The sequence below is a fragment of the Biomphalaria glabrata genome, chromosome 1 (genome assembly GCF_947242115.1).
Source record: "Biomphalaria glabrata chromosome 1, xgBioGlab47.1, whole genome shotgun sequence".
Taxonomy (NCBI): Eukaryota; Metazoa; Mollusca; class Gastropoda; family Planorbidae; genus Biomphalaria; species Biomphalaria glabrata.
Genome location: NC_074711.1, coordinates 76897433 through 76917715, shown reverse-complemented (window position 1 = coordinate 76917715; position 20283 = coordinate 76897433). Strand labels below are relative to the sequence as shown.

Genomic DNA, 20283 nt, shown 5'->3' with positions numbered 1-20283 from the left:
TGTTTGGTGGCCTATGCCCCAGACGGGACCACATGCAGAGATTCAAATTAACAGTTATATTATATGTATATATTTATAGTTACAAAGTGGTTTTAAAATAATTACTAGTTTAGCCACATTAAAAAACAATATCATATGAAAGATTTTAAAATATTGTTGACATGAAATCTTATTTATTAAAATATTGTTGTAATAGCTCTTCTTTCGATATTTCTTGCCATTTAAAATATGTAATTTTTAAAATGTTATTGTGGTCTACACTAGATCTAGAACTGTCCTGAAATACAATATCCCTCTTTATAGCCAGGTCCAGGAGCGTGTGTTGTCAAAAGAGTAGTTTCCCCTTCCTACATAGAAACCAGTAGACGCGTTTTCTTTTAATTATTTAATTCTTGTCAATTAATTATCGTAATTGTATACTAGATCTTGTCGACTTGTCTTATATCTAATCTAGATCAGGTTTAACTGTTTAAGTAATTAAGTGCCATATTCAGACATATAAATATGCCCGTTGGGAATTCTGCAAATAAGTTAACAAAAAGTAAAAAGAAAGATGACGTTCAGCAAAAGGTTCTGTTTTTTTTTTCTTTGTTTGTTGTTGTTGTTCAAAGTTGTTGTTGCTTGTAAATTAGTGTAAATAAGATTAGATATAAACTATATCTATAGTTCTAATCAATGTAATAATTTTGATCACTATTACTTACTGTAAACATATTCTGTACTACTATAAATTTTAGCATAACTAGTCTGTCAATAAATTAGCAAACTGCACTTATTATACTTATAGTAAAGTTATAGCTATATGCCTACACCTACAGTTAAGGGACATTCACATATACAAATTGAGACTTTAATCACAATCATCATTTTTTTTATATTAAATTGTGCTGTAAGCTAACTTTTATATTAGCCACTAACATTATGATTTTCATTCACTTGAATATATATATAGAATATATGTGGGCCTATAATATGTGTTTTAATTTTTTTAAGTTTTTTTTTTTTTTCATATATGGTCCATGTGTTTCATTTGATTTGTGTAAGTTTCCAGACATTCCTTCAGAAATAAAGATTATTACATTCTATCCTAAACTTCCTTTAGGACAGCAGGTGATGGCAGCTGACAGAGTTAGAACCAGAGACCATTCTGATGACAGTCTGGAACACATACCACAGGGCAAAAAAAAAAGGGGGACTCCCTTTCAAACTGCCTCATAGGATGAGTGAAATTGAATGTTACATTCTTTAGGGTCCCTTGAATTCCTTGACCAAAAAAAAGGGTCAGGGAAGGGGGGGGGGGGATTTAGTACATGTTTGTGTGTAAAGGGGTTGTTCCTCTCTGACTGTTCCATTGGAGGACACAAAGTAAAAATATTTTATCAGTTGCTGTTTAACTGGCAAGCTAAAGGAGAGTGCTTGTGTTAGAAGGAAGGACTAAACTATGGAAAGTGGTGTCCATTTTGCACTGTTCCATAAGAGAGGCAAAGGTGTTTTATTCTAAGGGATACTTAAGATTCACTATGGTGTGTGGTGGTGGGCATTATAATGCCAACAGTCAAATTTGATGTTGCAAAATAACAATTAAATTGTTTCAGCAAAAAGTGTGACCAGAAGGTGTAATGTGGGCTGTTCCATTAAATGATAAAAAAAAAAATCCTATCAAATAACAAATACTGACTATTTCAACATAGCAAAGCACAAGCATCAGCAGCAACTCAAACAAGCCTCTGGTCATATCAATGCAATGTGCATAATAATAAAAATATTCTTAAAAAAAGATTTTACTAACTTTTGGGATATACATGTTTAATATAAAAATAATATATAAATGTATAATATAATATAAATATTAAAAAAAATGAAACAGACAGCAAAGAATTCAAACTAAAATAAATTTCTTTTTTCAATCTTTGTTTTTTTGACATTTTTAATTGCTCTTTATGTATTTTTTTTTTTTAGGTTTTGGAAATAAAACAACGACAGCAGAACTGGATGAAGCAAAGAGATATTAGTCAAAAGGATGAAATAAGTAACAAAAAAAGTTGTGATACCATCTAATATATAAAAATACAATGATGGCCTTCTTATTTTTAAGTCAGAAAAGTGTTATTTATCTATATGTATAATTCTCTTCTTCCCTCAATAGTTTAAACAAGTAATAAGGAGTAAAGGAAAGATCACTCTCTTATTTCTGCGTATAGTTCAGGAGAAAACAAGAGTAGTGTTCACACTACAGATGTCATTTAAATGTATCAAACTCTGCCCGCTCCCATCCCCCTTTGTTCAGCGGGAGGTTTGGACTAGGAACTAATCTAAGTAATCTACTATGTCTATATATATATATATATATATATATATATATATATATATATATATATATATATATATATATATAATATATATATATATGTAAATAGCAGGGCCGGACTTACCCATTGTGGGGCCGTATGCGAAACGGATTTCGTTGGGCCAAGTTTGAGTAGGGAAGCGGATAATAAGTGAAATTTAAGAGTTTGTATTAGAAAATAAATTTGTCTATGCATTTTATTCATTCTTTACTACGTACAGAAATACTTTACGAGCCTTGCGTGTAGCGAAGTCATACAGTATATCATAATAATTCTGTTTCCTAAATAGATCACGCTCAATAGCAAGAATTACCAAATGTTTCAATCTATATTTGAGAATTGTTGACCTCAAGTAATTCTTAATTAGTTTGAGGCGCTTCTTTCACCAGATTACACAATTACGGCTGATGCATAATGTCGCGCGTAAGATTGGCGTTTTTCATATTGAATGACACCCAAAATGAAAATTTTCGTTTGTATATTTCCGTATATTTTAAGAAATTTTTTGTATTTTTATGATTTCGGGAGATTTCCAGGAGCTCCTGGTAAATTGCCAGGAAGGCGCGGGTAATCTGTTTTAAGTTATAAAATGGTTTCATTAATTAATTTATGCACCTTGAATTAGCGTGGGTCCTATGAAAGTGCAGATCTTACGAAAGCACGGGTCCTATGAAAGTGAGGGTCCTATGAAAGTGCTCCTGGTAAATCGACAGGAGGGCGCGGGAAATCTCTTTTAAATTTTAAAATGGTTTAATTTAATAATTTCAACACCTTGAATTAGAGCGGGCCCTATGAAAGTGCGGGACCCACTGCGGTCACATAGGTTGCAGGCGCCTAAGGCCGGCCCTGTAAAATAGCGGCGAATGCTATGCCGCCGGTCGACTTGTATTATATATTTTCTAAGAGCTATTTCCTTAACTTTCAAAACCAATTTAAGACTTACTTACTTAGTAAGTCTTTAATTGATTTCAAAACTAATTGGAGAAAATAAAAAAAAACACAGAAAAATCTAAGCATTTTATTAGGAGGGATATCAATTTGTATATTAAATGGAAATTTAGTATACAAAAAAATAAAATGAAAAAAAAACTTGTTTTCTTTTTATAAAAAAAAAATCTCTTTAAAACAAATTTTAAAAGTAAATGGAGAAATATATAATTCTGATAAGTTAATTTGTTCAACCTCATTATAATTCTTACAATTCTTCAGCTCATAGCTAACAATGTGCTGTCAGCTTTCAATCCATTTACTGGAGCATCAGTTAAATATTAAATTATTATTATTATTTTAGATCAATATAATATGACAATATAAAATGTAGACTTTACCTTAATGAGCTTACATTGTCATAGTACTTTATTGTACCTACCTCTAAAGAGACTTTCTGACTTGTTGTTAAGCAATTTGCAGCTACTAACTTTATTATTAAAACTACAAGCCTTTATATACATCATAATGTTCATTAAGTATTCAAATATCAACCACCAGACACTCTCACAGCTCATGCTTATCAACAATTCTATAAGTCCTGCATTACAAGTGCTGGGAAGTGCATATCTCTTGACCAGATAGCCAAGCTGGCAGTTAAATATCCTACCTTTAGCAATAAAAAATAGAAACCAATGCTGTTTAACCATATCTGTTTTGTTGAATTTGTTATTATTTACTTTTAAAACTCTATCATAGAAATGAAACCACAATTACCTGCAGCAAATCTTAATTCAAACTTCAAGAATGAAATGCCATCTTCAAAAACCAATGTCAAAACTCTATCACCTGACCAGAAGGATAAAATTCATGTAAGTATATTTGTAAGGTCCTAAAATATTTTTATTGATGATGACTATGGATTTATGCACAACTAGATAATTTCTTAAAATTAGAATTGATCAAACTACATATTTGTTATCCAGGTGCGGGAGAAGTTTAAACACTGGATTGATATAAGAAATGAAACAAAGAAAAATGATGACACAGGAGATCTCAATGACAACCTCAGCATTAGAAGTGGTGCAGAGAGTGAACTAGAGAGGCTTGTCTCCCCTGAACCAGATTCTAGACTTCCTACTCAGGAGCATGATTTCAAAAACTTAGCAGAGAAAATCGCCAACAAAGTGAAGGAAGATTTAGGTCTCTCACAGTCTAGCTCTTCACTGAGTGCTTCAACTGCCATTTCATTTTCTGATAGCAGAACTGGTTCTAATCATTTCAATCAGGAAAAAACAACCTCAACTGAGAAAACTGGTCTGGCGAGTCACAGCTGCTTTGTTTGTAAAAACCTAATGGTATATATGATTTGATACTTAGCATTATCAAATATAAATATATATTCTAACTAAAGTATAAATGCTGAACCCAATGTTTTAAGCTATAGACTGTTACTACAAGGTTTTGCATTTTTATTTCTAAATATTATCCTTGCCATCCATGAAAAGTTATAGTATGAGCCTATACTGTACTTTACTACTTTCTGGGATTAGCGAGTACACTTTGCCCACACAGTTTAGGTTAAGGTTATATATTTAATTAACTAAATAAACAACTCTACTTTAACCATTGAACACACTAAATATCTACTTCCCTTTTAACCATTGATAAGAACACAAAAAGAATTGTATTCTGACAATTAAATCTTCCAATCACATCAGGATTTAAATAATTCAATTTACAGTACTGTGTAAACTTAATTAATAAAAAAAATAAGTATAGAAATTGATCTCAAGCAATTTTTAAAATGTAATGCAATGTGTTAAGTTTATGTTAAAGACTAATGATATTTGCATGCACATAATTCTGTCTGCAGATTTCATCTCAGCATGTTCCTATGATGGTTATTCCATGTGGCCACACACTATGCAAAACATGCTCTGAAAAAAGAAATTCATGCCCATCATGTGACTGCCCAATTAAATCCCTAACAATCAACATAATGCTCCAGCAAGTCATTCAAGAATACCACACACCAAAGTCAAAATCAACTTTTAAGACTTTAGATAGAAGTTCCAATAGTAACAATGAAAATAAAAACTATTATTTGACTTACAGCAGTGCAGGTAACATATCAGACTAACATGTTTGGTGAAATTTGTTTTAGAAATAAAGTTTACTTACTTTTTAGGTACATTTTTTTCATATCCATTTATAAAAAAACATTATCTAAAAAATAAGTACCTGTCCAAATCCTTTCAAAATAAAAATAGCTCACACAATTAGAGACCCATTTACATTTTGAAACTTTCACTTCAGTTTTAAACTAAAGTCTTTCTAGTAACATGCTTTGATTAGAGAAGGTTTAGTTAAGAATATTTTAACATTTTTCAATGTGTTTTATACAAAGGCTTTAACCATATCTATTACATAAGTATTAGTTTTATAATGATCTTTTAGTTAAAAATATATTTTAAAAAAACATCTGAAGCATTGAAGACAAATTTAAAACTTTTGATATTTAGTACTTATTATTCATGTGTAAATATTAATTTAAAATTGTAAATATTCCTAAATATTTATTTTGCTCATGTTAAATGACAATCATTTTTATTTCAACTGTGAATTTTGTTTATCTAGAAATTCATCAACCTGTTCTGTCTTATAAGACACAACTTTCATCTCTTCAAACAAGACATGATATTTTAAGTAATGAATATGAAACTATGACAAACAGCTTGGGACTGTTAATGAAAAAATTCCAGCAGCAGCATAGACAAGTTCAGAATATAAAAACACAAGAGGAGGAAGTAGAAAAAGCTATACATGAACTTCAGACCAGATTAGCAGCTCTTAAGTCACATAGGTGAGAGCCAAAAAATTATATTGTTGGCTAAACATTGTTTTTATATAGTAAAACTTAAAGAGTGTGAAAGGTTTTTAACCAGTTCGGTGGAATTCATTAAGTAAGAATATAGCAGTATGTTCAAAAACTTGAGTTTCAACAATTATTTCATATTGCAGCTATTAACATTTTTTTTAAGAAGGAAGACCTACTACTAAATTGAGTTATTCCTTGTTTTCCAGGGCCCAATATGAAAAAGAAGTCTTAGAATTGCAGACTGAAAAAGCTGAAGTAGACAGTAAGATAGGAATACTCAAGGAAACCTTATCCTCTTTAGAGAGAGAAATTGAAAAAGTAAGACTTTATTACTTAAGCTTAATTCCTTAATTCTATTGTAAATATTTGACATTATGCCTTTTTTTTTTTCAGGTGAAGTTACTCTCAGAAACAGAATAGAGCTTTTTATTTTATTTTTAAAAACTGACAGTGGTTAAAAAAAAAAAGTTTTAATACCCTGTAGTTTAGTAAATATCTTGTTAACACAAAAGTAGAGACGCCATAAATAGTGTAAATATAATTCTATTTATTTGTAAAAAGCAATACACTTTATAATAAAATCATAATATATTCATGAAAAACAAATTCTTGATTTCTAATTTGATAGTTGAAAAAATGTAACATTGTTCATAAACTCTTTGTTAGAAATCCAAACAAAAGGATGGAATGGAATCTGAAGTTACAATGGTAATAAAGTCAAATGAATAGAAATGTATAGATATAGTTTAGAAACATCAACAATAAAAGCAGTAATAATATTTGGAGGCACATTACATTAAAGAACAAGTAGAAAAAATATTCCTCACAGTAAATCAAGAAAAATAAAACAAAGGTAAATAAATTATCTAGTTTGATAACTATAAAATATTCAAAAAAGTTTGTGATCAACACTCAGAATTTCTGATTACATAAATTGAAAAACAATTAATTTTGCATTACAAGAAAAGGAAACAAAAAACAGACAATGTGTTTTGAAAAAAGTTCATAAATTAGCATCTCCAATGGCCAGGAATAGCTAGCCCCAACACTAATGCCCTATAGCAGTTTAGAGTTACAAAATTTTTCTTGTGCAAATGAGCATTCTTTTCAAACTTATTCTATCAAACTTATCAGTCGCAATATTGTATGCCCTCTCTCAACATAATACTTGAAAAAGGTAATAGGAGAAGAGAACATGCCTATGTAAGTCATGTGGAATATTCTAAATTTGTACCTAGACTACATACAATTGTACTTTTACATCACAAATGCTTGATTAAAAAAATAGATTTATTTTGAGATTACTGTTTGACTTAAATCTACTTGTATCAATAATGACATGTATAAAGTCATATATCTACAATAAAATTACTTGGAGTATTTAAAAAAGGATCAAACCAATTGAGAGTGAAGAATAACAAGAAATCCAACAAAATTTTCTAAAATGAGATTACAGTTATGCATATTTAAAACACACGAAATGCTTTATTTTTCCTAATTAATCTGCTGATAGTTCCTAGAAGAAAGTAAACTCTTAAGCCAATTTATTGAGCTCACTCTGCCCTGGGAAATACCAATAAGTTCCCTTCACATTAGTTGACAGCTTCATGATGTCATCACACTGTGAGTCTCCCCCTGCGCCAACCATCCTGTCCAGCATGAACTCAAAATTCTTTGGGTCAGCTGCATAGCCAATAAAAAACAGGCCAGCCTCCTTGCTGACTGTGCCAAAAGGCATTGATTGGCGGACTATTTCATAGGCCTTGGGCTGTTGAAAAGCATTTCCTTAATTTTGGAGGGAAAAGAAAGATATTACCAAGAGTAGAGAGAATAAAATACATGTGGTTGTTTTAAAGAGGGAAGTGGAGGGGGGAAGAGAATAGTTTCAATAAGATTTTTACCTCCAGTCATCCTTGCAACATGGGAAGTAATAGGCTTTCTGGGAAGTTCTGTACTATCACTTCGTTCTCTTCCAACCCAATTTTCTAATATTTTGGCTTAGGAAAGAAACAATAATAATATAATGACATTATCTAAATTAGTGCCTGCAGTTTACAGTGCAAATAATATCCCGATCACAAATAATTTTGACTCTTTTTTTTTTAAATTAAATTCTTAACTTTTCAATTTAAATAGTACTTTTTTAATTTTATGCAAAATAATTCATGACTTTGTAGTTTCAAGCTTATAGTGTAGTTTCAAGCTAGTACTGGTAATAGTTAGGCAAGGGATTTTAAATTTATGTTTCTGTAAACCAACAATCAGTGAATTTTACTTTCCCCAACAGATGTCAGGTACCCATCACATTAGCACTGAGGTTTTCAAATGTAGAATTATAAATCCAAGCCTTCATCTTATTTGGTATATATATATATATATATAAAGTGTAGACTCAGAGATGCCCTAAAATACTGAAATAAAAATCCCATTCTTTATCTGAATTAAAACTCATGACTCTACAGCCAAACACTTTCCAACATAATATGCCCCATTTTAAGTCAATAACTAAAATATGCAAAATTTAAGTACAGCAAAATTGTCAAGGCAGATTTATAAATTTGTATCACATGAGTGATTTCATTTGTACACTTTGTCAATGGTTTGAAATACCAAATCAAAATAGTAATCTCAAAAGGTAATAGTGTTTAAATATATTGTTACTAGAAAGTTTTTAAAATGTTACTAAGAGACAGTGGGAGAATTAGTGAGGAAATGGGCAGCAAAAAGCCTACTAGGGTACACTCTAAGGTGGTTAATATTTATGGGACAAGAGTATAGAACTAAAAAAATGATAGTGGTAAGAAAAAGAATGGGAAGCATTGTTTAAATCTTTGTCTAATCTGGCACATTGCTCAGATATATTGGGAAACAACAATGGACAGCAAGACATATTTTTAAATCTCTTTTCTTACATTAAACTTGTGCCTGGCAATTACTTTTACCTCTAAAAACTATATACATTTTTGCATTAAAAACAACTTAATTTAAAATATTTTGTAAATTTTCATCACTGAGTGGTATCAATATTATATAAGATTATATTTATTATTAAATATATTATATATATTAATTACTTATATGTTCACCTTACTTTTTTCAGTATTGATAACATTAAAGTTGTGAATCCATTTCTGAGTAATCTGAAATACAAGAACAAAATGGTAATCAAAGATAAAAATGTAAAAAAAAAATGTGTAATTAGAAAAACTATTAAATATGATTTAATTTTATAACACATAAAAACTCTGAAAGAATAAAATGAGAAATGCATTTGAACACAAAAAAAAATGCATTAAATATATATACACTTGTGATAACTTTTATGATGCATAAAAATGATTTAATTGATAAGCAAACATAAAACTTCAGAGGGACCATGTCATAAGAAACAGAGATAAGTCTTTAGCCACATTTTTTTTCTGGGATAGTGGGAGATCAAAGGAATTATTGGGACGGAGGAGGGGGGCAACACTAGAAACAAGAGTTGAAAAATGTATAAAAAAAAAAAGCAGAAGGCTTGTTTTTTTAATATATTACTAAAGGTGGACTCTTAACAAGGAGGAATGGAAAACCTTTTTCAGGAGCATGGCCACAAGCTAAGAAGTGTGTACAAGTAACATGATTATAGTAACAAAACACTATGACTTACCACATAACTTCCCCCTGTTTCTTTTTCAACAGCAATAAGCTGCCTACCCTCATCATCGACACGATTTTCAGTGCCTGGGGAACAAAAGATGTTTTTTTAGATGCAGTAGATATGTATCGTAAGATTCTTAGTTTTTCTAAAAGTATTTAATTACCAATATATAAAGATATCAACAAATAGTGCTTTTAATTATTTTGGGTACAAGGAATTTAAACATACCATCAATAAATCCAGAAAGATCTCTTTGAATTTGATAAACAAAGCTATAAATATCCTCAAAACTTTCGACACTGTCTTTAGGCAAACTATTGATAAATAGTTGGCTGAGTTCAAACAGCTTGCTGATTTGATTTGACTTGGCATGAACAAAGATGTCACCACCTGCAAATGTATCAGGTCAAACTATTTTTTTAAATCAATTTAAGATGGGGACTTTTTGTATATCTACTTCTTCAGCAAAGTTGCCATGTATAGTCCTTTAAAAAATGGTCCATGATTCTTCATCAACATTGAGATACACAACAAATAGCTTTAAATGAAAATATATATCTCTGAAATAATGAAAACAAAGTCAATCTTAAAAAATAACTAAATATTATGTTTTTATTATTTTTTATTTTTCCTGTATTTTTTGTGTGTGTGTGCAATGTTTGATTATTAGATCTGCTTATCAGAAAAAAAAATCCATTTTAAATATGTATTTACAGATTTTATATTAAAAAGTTGCAAGCACATTTAACAGTAATAAAAAGAAAAAAATCACTACCTGAGCTTGGCATATCTCCAAGATTGCCTTTTCGATATGGATAGACAAAATTTTTACGAGTCTTTCCTGCAACCTACAAAAGAAAAAGCGATAGCTTCTAACACAACAAAAAAAAAAAGTTTTTTTTTTTTTTCAAAATTAATTTCACTATTAATAAACAAAATATTAATTTTCTTTTTGTATTTTGAAAAAAAAAAAACAAAAAAAAAACCTGAAAGTTGACAATATTTACTTGGGCATAAAAATTAGGACCAAATCCAACTCCAGCTAATACTTCATCCTCTTCATCTTTCATGGTGGGATCGACAATAGTATCTACCATTTTCTGAAGTGTGGCTGCAACTTTGGCAACATCCTTGCTATTAGCTGTAGGCTTTAAATAGATCCACAGGTAAAGTGCATGATCTTTGCCAGGTGACCAAACCTTTGATTTGATTTTAATTCAAAGTAAAAAGTGGTTAGCTTAACAATAAAGTATATATAGATGAATATATTAGAGCCTCTACCACAAATCAAATGCCATCTTCACCAGTTTTGTATGTGGATGGGAATGTCTCTCCAGATAGTCTGAAGTGCTTCCTGAGATGAGCCATAGTAATTCTACCAAAGGAGGCCAATGATACAACAAATGATGGCATTGTTTGTAATGTTTCCTTTCAATTCATATTGAGCAAAAAAAAAACAATCTTTATAAATTATGAACATCTTGTAGAAGGTCTAAGTGTTTTACTTATTAGCTATTATAGGATAGGAAAATTATATTATCTACATTAAGGAGGTTACAAGTGACACAAAAAGAAACATTTAGCAGAAGCGGGAACTAATATCTAAAACTTGTATGTCCCATCTCCAGTGACAGGATGAAGACCTGGGGGGCATATGCTTTTGCTGCATATGAATTGTGTTAGACTGTTGTTAAGAAGTAAAATTTTTTTCAGATTTGGCAAAAGAACAATATTTAAAAAAAAATAAATACTTAAAAAAAAAAAAAAAAACCTTATATTAATGTGTATCAATTAGTTTGGATCAGTCGTGTAACAAATATGTAATATATCTAGACTAACAATAGTAAATCTGTGTGAGTAGAAATATTTTTTGTACCAATTGTTTTTGTTTAGCACAATTTCATGCTTTTAGCTTTCTCAATAAGCTATGATTCTATCACTTATCTGGACCAGCTGGAAAGGGGGAAAGCGAATGTGATATCTGGGTAATTGCTTTTTAAATGTTTTGTTTTTAAAAAGGGAACGACCTGAATTCAAACTTGTGCCTTCTCAGGCTTCTCAAGCCAACACAGTAACGACTCTGCTAGCGAAGAGACAATGAACATATAAGATTATATAGTTATCTATTGTTTCTATTTTATATTTGTGTTCACTAAGACTCAGACGGCAGCCTAATATAAAAAGGACTAATTCAGCTTATACCCTCACTTCAGTCAAGTACTATTTCTTTCCATGTTTGAGATACCAAACAAAGTAATTTAATTTAATTAGTTAATTTTTTAAATTGATTCTTATGTTGTCAGGTAAAAGAAATTATTGTGCTAAATTTCAGCTTGATTCGAGATTGGGTGTCAGAGAAATAATGTGTAAAAAATTTATCCTAAATAGAAAAAATGCAGAATACAAAAGAAAATCATTTGCAACATTGTAAGTACATCTAGTATCGCACACCCAATGTAACATCCAACACAATAACCTTCTTTTTTTTTTTTTTGAATAAATATCTTTAAAACTTATGATCCAAGACTCTAGAATTGTGTGTATTAAAAGTATAGTACTTTTGAACATTTTATAAACAAAAATGCAACAAATAATTACATACTGATGGTTGACTTGCTGGAGGGGTAGCAGCTTTGACAGTAGCATGATTTAAAACAGAATCCACAATCTTAAATTTCTCATCCAGGACAGTTTGTCCCTGCAACTTTTTGAAAATGCCATAAGCTGTGAAGCCTGCTAATGCTGAACCTAGAATTATAGCACCACCTTTCTGGCTTGCTGTAGGCCTTGAGCTTGTGTTCAGCTGCCTTATGAAAGCTTGCAACAAAATACAAATGCAAATATTTATAAGTTACATGTCAATTTTACATTATGTTGATATTGATAGTCAATAGTAATTATAAGAATTATACAACTTTGAGACCAAAGATATTTCATGGGCTTCTTTTTAATTTTAGATATTCCCTCTTGATTCCTACATTTTTAAAAAATTGCTTTTATGTAGTGCATCTTTTATTCTTAAAGCATGCCCAGTGCGCTATTGTCCAATCTTTTTTGTGGACAAGTGGGGGGTATCTGGGAGTAGGTTTATAGCGCCTTAAGGTGGACAGCAAACATAACTCTGCTCAAGTCAGGATCCAAACTTGAGCCTGCTTGTTAGGTGGCTAAGCTGTAGCCAAGCACACATCCCAATTAACATCCTATATTGTGTGAAGCTGCTTATCTTCAATCTTGTAACTCTCCACATAGCAGCCACAGAAATGCTCCCCAGAGATGGTTAAAAGTGAGGCAATAAAATAAAGGGATTAAAATGAAATACTAAAACATCCTCAACCATGTAATATGTGAATGCATCCACAAAGGCTAGGGAATATATTTTGAATGTAGAAGCAGTTAAGAGGAGAGCACTTAGGGGGCAATACCTCTCCACCCACATTGTTTTGCATACCAGTCAAATAAAACTATACTATCACAAAAATAACTACAAAGTGAAGTAAGTAATAAAGTAATGAAACAATGAATGTTACATGTTACATTTGTACAGGCAACACTTGTATTTAAAGCCTTATATCTTAGAATTAGCTGGACATTAGAGAAATTTGAAGACTGAAGAACTGAATTAGAAGTATGCTTGTCATACTGAACATTAAAGCTGTTCAAAGAGTTAGCCTTTGCTTTCGTTTAAGAATAAAATTAAAGAATTCAATCATAACAATTAAATGACTCACACAAAACACCATCCTAGACATACACATCATCATCCTAGAATATGGTGACACAACATAAACTTGATATATCATCACTCCCATCCTACAATATTGTGCCACAACATACACTTGTTACATCATCACACTTATTTTAGAATATTTGCCACATTAAATACTTGCTACATCATCACATCCATCCTAGAATATGGATGGCACAACATATGGTGACAACATACACTTGCAATATCATCACATCCATCCAATATTGTGCTACAACAAACACTTGTTACATCATCACACCCATCCTACAATATTGTGCCACAACATACACTTGTTACATCATCACATCCATCCTACAATATTGTGCCACAACATACACTTGTTACATCATCACATCCATCCTACAATATTATGCCACAACATACACTTGTTACATCATCACACCCATCCTACAATATTGTGCCACAACATACACTTGTTACATCATCACATCCATCCTAGAATATTGTGCCACAACATACACTTGTTACATCATCACATCCATCCTACAATATTATGCCACAACATACACTTGTTACATCATCACACCCATCCTACAATATTGTGCCACAACATACACTTGTTACATCATCACATCCATCCTACAATATTGTGCCACAACATACACTTGTTACATCATCACATCCATCCTACAATATTGTGCCACAACATACACTTGTTACATCATCACATCCATCCTACAATATTATGCCACAACATACACTTGTTACATCATCACACCCATCCTACAATATTGTGCCACAACATACACTTGTTACATCATCACATCCATCCTACAATATTATGCCACAACATACACTTGTTACATCATCACATCCATCTTACAATATTGTGCCACAACATACACTTGTTACATCATCACATCCATCCTAGAATATTGTGCCACAACAAACACTTGTTTACATCATCACACCCATCCTACACTATTATGCCACAACATACACTTGTTACATCATCACATCCATCCTAGAATATTGTGCCACAACATACACTTGTTACATCATCACATCCATCCTAGAATATTGTGCCACAACATACACTTGTTACATCATCACATCCATCCTACAATATTATGCCACAACATACACTTGTTACATCATCACACCCATCCTACAATATTGTGCCACAACATACACTTGTTACATCATCACATCCATCCTACAATATTATGCCACAACATACACTTGTTACATCATCACATCCATCTTACAATATTGTGCCACAACATACACTTGTTACATCATCACATCCATCCTAGAATATTGTGCCACAACATACACTTGTTACATCATCACATCCATCCTAGAATATTATGCCACAATATACACTTGTTACATCATCACATTCATCCTAGAATATTTTGTCACATTAATCCTAGACTTAGAGATATATCCTAAATTCACAAGAAAAGCAGTTAAAAATAAATTAACTAAAAATAACTTTTTACATTTGCTGAACAGTCAAAATGTCTTCCAAACCTTTAACAACAGATGAAAGATGAAAATTGTAACAAAAAATGCTTGTGTTGAATGTTACCAGAGAATGCTAATTATGTTCTTTAAATGTGTATGCTTTATCAAGATACCCAATCAAGATAGTGGCCCAGAGTACCCTATTAAAAGTGAGCGGCCTGATCTGGAAATGGGTATGCAGTTCATCTCAGATAAAGAACTGATTATCTGAACCCTATAAAATCAATAATGAGAACAATGAAGAAGAAAACATGCAGTTAACGGAAAAGATGAACTGGTCACATTTCATCATAACAGACTGGTAAATAGATAGCACAATGATGAATTGAATTTTGCTATAAGGAAACATATTGTTGGGATGTTAATGCTGATCAGAAAACAACAGACAGCTATGCAATGAAGTATAAAATGTGCAGAAAGAAGATGCCTATACTCATAAAATAAAAGTTAAAAACTCAGAGAGAGAGAGAGAGAGAGGGTCTAGATATATCAACAATGACTAGTATCCAAAAAATTATTATTCAATATGTGAACCATGTTTGACAGCAGAGTTGGAGGCTTATCTTGTTAAGGTCTAGGCCTATTATCCCAGGTGGTTTAAGGCCTGGGATTAAATCAAGTCTATAAAAACTATACTTTTTTCTAATCAAATTATTGTGTAGTTTACCTTTTTTAGAAAAGCTTTTGGTGAGATGTGACTGAACAACATTAAGGTATTTCAATGTCCTTATGGAAGCCATTTAGATTTAGAATCTATATGATCTATTTTTTCCAAGAAGCAATAGAGTTGACTAGAGCTAGAGATGACCTGTCAGCTATAATAGATCTAGATCTAATGACTATTAGTATACTATGACTAAATCTAGATATGTCAGACTAGGACTAGAATCTAGCCTACATTTATAGTTGCACTGACTATAACTAGGTTTCAATTTAGACTTATATTTAAATAATGTAGTGAATATAGTCTATAATCTATAACAGGGCAACATCTGACTGATCTAATTACCAAAGCCCGGCATAGCATAACTTTACTGCCAGTGGCAGGAAAAATCCTTGCCAGGCTACTCCTCGACTGACTGACCAACTCCATAATAAGCAATGTGATATCTGAAAGTCAATGTGGTTGTCAGGCTGGCAGAAAGTGCAGGAAAAATGCAGGAAACAGAACCAGGACATCTATGCTACCTTCATTGATCTCACCAAAGCTTTTGACAAAGTTAGTTACAATGACTTGTGGAGGATTTTCATCTCAGCTTGGATGCCCTCCAAGATTTATCGCTACTCTCAAACAACTGCATGAGGGTCAAAAAGCTCAATAAGTTAGGCCTACAATGGTGACTTTTCAGATCAATTCTCTAAAGATAATGTTGTTAAGCAGGTGTATCCTGGCCCCAACATTCTTCGCATTATTCTTTGGAGTAATGCTAAATAAAATGTGGCGATGCCTGCACAAGACCATCATCATCAAGGTCTGCATCAACGGCAGCATATTTAACTTACAGCGCTTACTCCCCCAAACTAAAATGGGGCAACATATTTAACTTAGGACACTTACTCCCCCAAACTAAAATTAAAGAAATGATTGCTACTGAGCTTCTTTATGTAGATGATTGTGTCCTTCATGCCCACACCGAGTAAAAGCTTCAAATTGTCGTCACTGAATTCACTGAGGCTGCTGCCTTGTTTGGTCTATCAACTTTAAAAAACGTCCAGAAGACCCTAAATGGAACCAACTCAGCTCCACAAATCAATGTGAATGTTGTTGTCAACCAGATCATGTACATGGGAAGCACAGTGTCAAACAATGCATCACTATTTAAAGAAATCGACAACTGTCTTTCTAAGGCCAACAGTGCTTTTGGTCACCTCCAATTGAGAGTATGGTAGAATGGTATCTTTGCCTACCAACTAAAATCAATGTTTATAAAACAGCTAGTGGATCTTAACACACTTTTGCTCTGAGACACAGGTGCTCTATAGAAAGCATCTAATAGGCTCCTCAAATTCTTCCAGCAAAGGTGCCTTCACAACGTATACAAGGTATGGGCATACGCCGGCAAGGCTACCTTACAACTAACCATGTTCTACTAGATAGAAGCACTACTTACCATTCAACAGCTATATTATGCTGGGTTGGACAATTAACCCACATGTGGGATGACCGCATTCCAAAGGCGATCTTTTTTGGTGAGCTTTAAAGAATAATGACATAACCGAGGTGCCCTCAGAAAGGTCAACTCAGGTGCCATTTTGCCCTCATTGGCATAATAATACAGAGAAGTAGCTGGCAGCAAATGGTCTCTGAAAGTAACAGTTGTAGAAGTTACTGTTGCTGAAGACAGGCATAGAAGTCGAAAAGAAAACTTTGAAAAAAAATAAATTGGAAGCGAAGCATGCACAGGTTTTGTGTATATAAGTCTACATCTCTAGAGTCATATTGTGTGAAACTGCACTATCCTTAATCTTTGGAATGGAAGACATGGGCTGTTGCCATTAATAACATGATCTATTATAATATAATAATATAATCTACTATAGAATACAGTTCTAGAATCTAGACTAGACAAAAATCTAGACTAGTCTTGTGTACAAATAATAAATTGATTATAAAGATAATGGCTGCCTGGTCGTGCGGTATGTGCGCTGGACTGTCGTATGAATTTATCGATGGTCCCGGGTTCAAACCCTGCATGCTCCCATCCCCCGCCGTTCTGCGGGAGGTTTGGACTAGGAAGTAAACTATCTTCAACTCTGAAGGAACATCCAAAACATGTAAAACAAACAAACAATAAATCGAGAAAGTCTGTACTTTACTGTCTGAGTGACTATGGCCCACTATGGGTGTCTCTAGATCTAGATCTTATTAGCAGTGAGTAGATCAAAAGCTAATATTGATTAGCCTTAAGAGTTAAGTTTTAAGGCAAATGATGCCAAAATCTAGAAAAGTAGAAGTAGATTTTCAGTTTTAAGTTTATTTGCATAATTAAATAAATTTTTATAAATATTTTTCTTTATATTGGCCATAATTAATTAATATCACATAATCATTTAATCCCTCTAAGTCTATCTTATGATCTAGATATCTTTTCTATACTAGGACTAGATGTAGTAGAACTAGATTACTAGACTCTAGAATCGATTTCATGTAGATCTAGAATTTCTAGGTCTAGATCTAGATTTCTAGAGTCTAGATCTAACTAAATCAGTTACTTTTCACTATATCTAACCGAACCTGAACTCTAACTATGACAGACTATGTGAGTATGTCTATTACTATGATTATGATATATTATATTTATTATAATTTATATGTTATGATAATAGTTAATAGTATATAGATTTAATAGATTAAATAGATCTAGATCTAATTAAATTATAAATCTAGCTAGCTCTATTTTTCTGGAAGTAAATAGAGTCTTGATCAAGTCTATTATATTATAGCACGGATCTAGAATTTTCAAGAAAATACTTCTCGTTGAGGTTTTGGTCTGCTATAAATACAATAATCATAATGACTTGCAAAAGAAAGTATATCTATAACTGTAGTCTGTAGTGTATGTAAAGTCACGTGACGTAAACTTGTCCACGCCCATTCCTAAATATTAGCTATTTCAAGACGATGTCATAGGGCATATAGGTCGTGACCTCTCTGGGATCAAGTGGATTTTGAATAGGCACGATAATTTGCTTAGATTTTTTTTTTTAAACTCATCTGAGGGGAATAGCTCGAATCCGCCTTTGAAACTATATCTTATTAATCGAGAAATTATTTCAATTATCGAAAAAAAAATATTTTCCAATAATTACCTTGTCAAACAAAATAATCATATAATTACCAATAATTGTTCTGCTAGATACAATAAATAATTGTTTAAAAATTTCCACTTGATCTGAGAAGGGTGTGTGTGTGTGTGGGGGGGGGGGAATAAAGTATAAAATTATCTAGGGGGACCAAACCCTAAGTATTTAGCCATATTTCTGAATGCTGAAGAATTAATTTTCCTTTTTGGCATCAAAAAAAAAATTAATTGACTAATTGTTTTGTTTGTGTCTGAGTGTGTGTTTTCTATTAGCCAATGAATAGTTGTGCTTCTTACAAAGTTTAAACTTGATCCAAAAATGGGTGTGAGAGACATAAAGTGTTTAAACTTTTTAAATTTTAGGTCAATGTCTGTCGGACATAGGACATGCAAGACTTCAAAAGGAATAACATGTCCTCCTTTTTGTCAGACGTCTGATAACCCTAGTGTGTTTGTTGTGCAGCAGTGGTATCACTAGGGTCGGTGTCACCAGGTGCAGATATCTCAGGGTGTCAACCTCCCCTGCATCAACCCACCCCCGGGACTAAAAAAAATCCCCAACCTATTAGAGTTAGAGACCGATCAACAACTCAAGAGTTCGGACATGAGAAGAAAAGCTCAGGAGAGTTCTGAATGGGCTATCCGTGGGTTTTAGTCATTAGTGGCTCACACTAGGCTTTGTCATTGTCAACCACAGTGTCAATCAAATGCAATTAGGAATATTTGTTTTAGAGCAGTGGCGTTGCATCCTTGGCGCGAAACATTCAATGAACTCGGGCCTACAACCATTAGGGCCCCACTACATATGGCTTGGCAACCATGGCGTGAAGGGGTTTATAAACTGCGGTTGGACCCGTGACTGATGGCCAATATGAGCCCTTGGAGACTTTGGAGGATGACACCAAAGTGGAAAAACAATTGCAACTTTGTAAAAGTCGATTTTTTTTAAAAATTAAAGTTCCGTTAAAATATCCTAAGCTTTATTTATATTAACTTCAAAATGTTATATATGTTTTCAGCTAGAGTCTGTGTGCCATGCTTTCATCATGTTTATTGTTAATAGTGGGTTGCCCAAAATCACAATGTGCGTTTTTGGAGACGACTATGCAAAGCATGCAGAATACGTGAACGACCAAGAACAGAGAATGAACTAGACGAGGAGTAAATTGAACAATAAAAATAAATTAAGCTGCTAAATTTGCTTGCCGCGATATTGGGGTGTTCATCCCTTTATTTTTTTACTCCCGCGATTGCGTTAAGCTAAAAGGCAATATTATTAGCCCACTACTGACTACTGTGAAGAAAAAAAGTTAACATGAGGTTAGGGTTATCTTCTATAATTTGTCTGCATTCGTCCTCATATCTCCCTATTATCTTCTTCTTTTGTTTAAATGCAACCACTCTTCCCCCGCTAAACGATGGGAATAGAACTGGATTATAGTCTT

General features: G+C 32.4%; 2 protein-coding genes across 10 annotated transcripts; one reads left to right on the top strand and one right to left on the bottom strand.

Moving 5' to 3' along the window:
- Positions 1 to 325: 325 nt before the first annotated feature.
- On the top strand, positions 326 to 7004 carry LOC106078670 (uncharacterized). 3 transcript variants are annotated; one of them, XM_056015813.1, is made up of 8 exons: positions 326 to 570; positions 1960 to 2041; positions 4035 to 4147; positions 4262 to 4633; positions 5152 to 5401; positions 5916 to 6141; positions 6363 to 6474; positions 6550 to 7004. In XM_056015813.1, exons 1-8 carry the CDS (start codon positions 505 to 507, stop codon positions 6574 to 6576), a joined length of 1248 nt encoding a protein of 415 aa, XP_055871788.1. In that variant the 5' UTR covers positions 326 to 504; the 3' UTR covers positions 6577 to 7004. The 3 variants fall into 3 exon arrangements, with proteins under 3 accessions (XP_055871788.1, XP_055871798.1, XP_055871778.1); XM_056015823.1 differs by lacking the exon at positions 6550 to 7004 and having other exon boundaries at positions 1960 to 2029; positions 6363 to 6529; XM_056015803.1 differs by lacking the exon at positions 6550 to 7004 and having other exon boundaries at positions 6363 to 6529.
- Positions 6684 to 18627, bottom strand: LOC106078669 (dye-decolorizing peroxidase YfeX-like). Of its 7 annotated transcripts, none has more exons than XM_013239635.2 (10): positions 18508 to 18627; positions 15703 to 15850; positions 12399 to 12613; positions 10804 to 10995; positions 10572 to 10644; positions 10025 to 10186; positions 9806 to 9879; positions 9248 to 9296; positions 8058 to 8153; positions 6684 to 7941 (listed from the first exon to the last, which is right to left on the bottom strand). In XM_013239635.2, the coding sequence occupies exons 2-10, from the start codon at positions 15773 to 15775 to the stop codon at positions 7691 to 7693; spliced, it is 1185 nt and encodes a 394-aa protein (XP_013095089.1). In that variant the 5' UTR covers positions 15776 to 15850; positions 18508 to 18627; the 3' UTR covers positions 6684 to 7690. The 7 variants fall into 7 exon arrangements, with proteins under 7 accessions (XP_013095089.1, XP_013095091.1, XP_013095093.1 ...); XM_013239637.2 differs by having other exon boundaries at positions 15703 to 15797; positions 18508 to 18561; XM_013239639.2 differs by lacking the exon at positions 18508 to 18627 and adding an exon at positions 17853 to 18091.
- Between the last annotated feature and the right edge of the window lie 1656 nt (positions 18628 to 20283).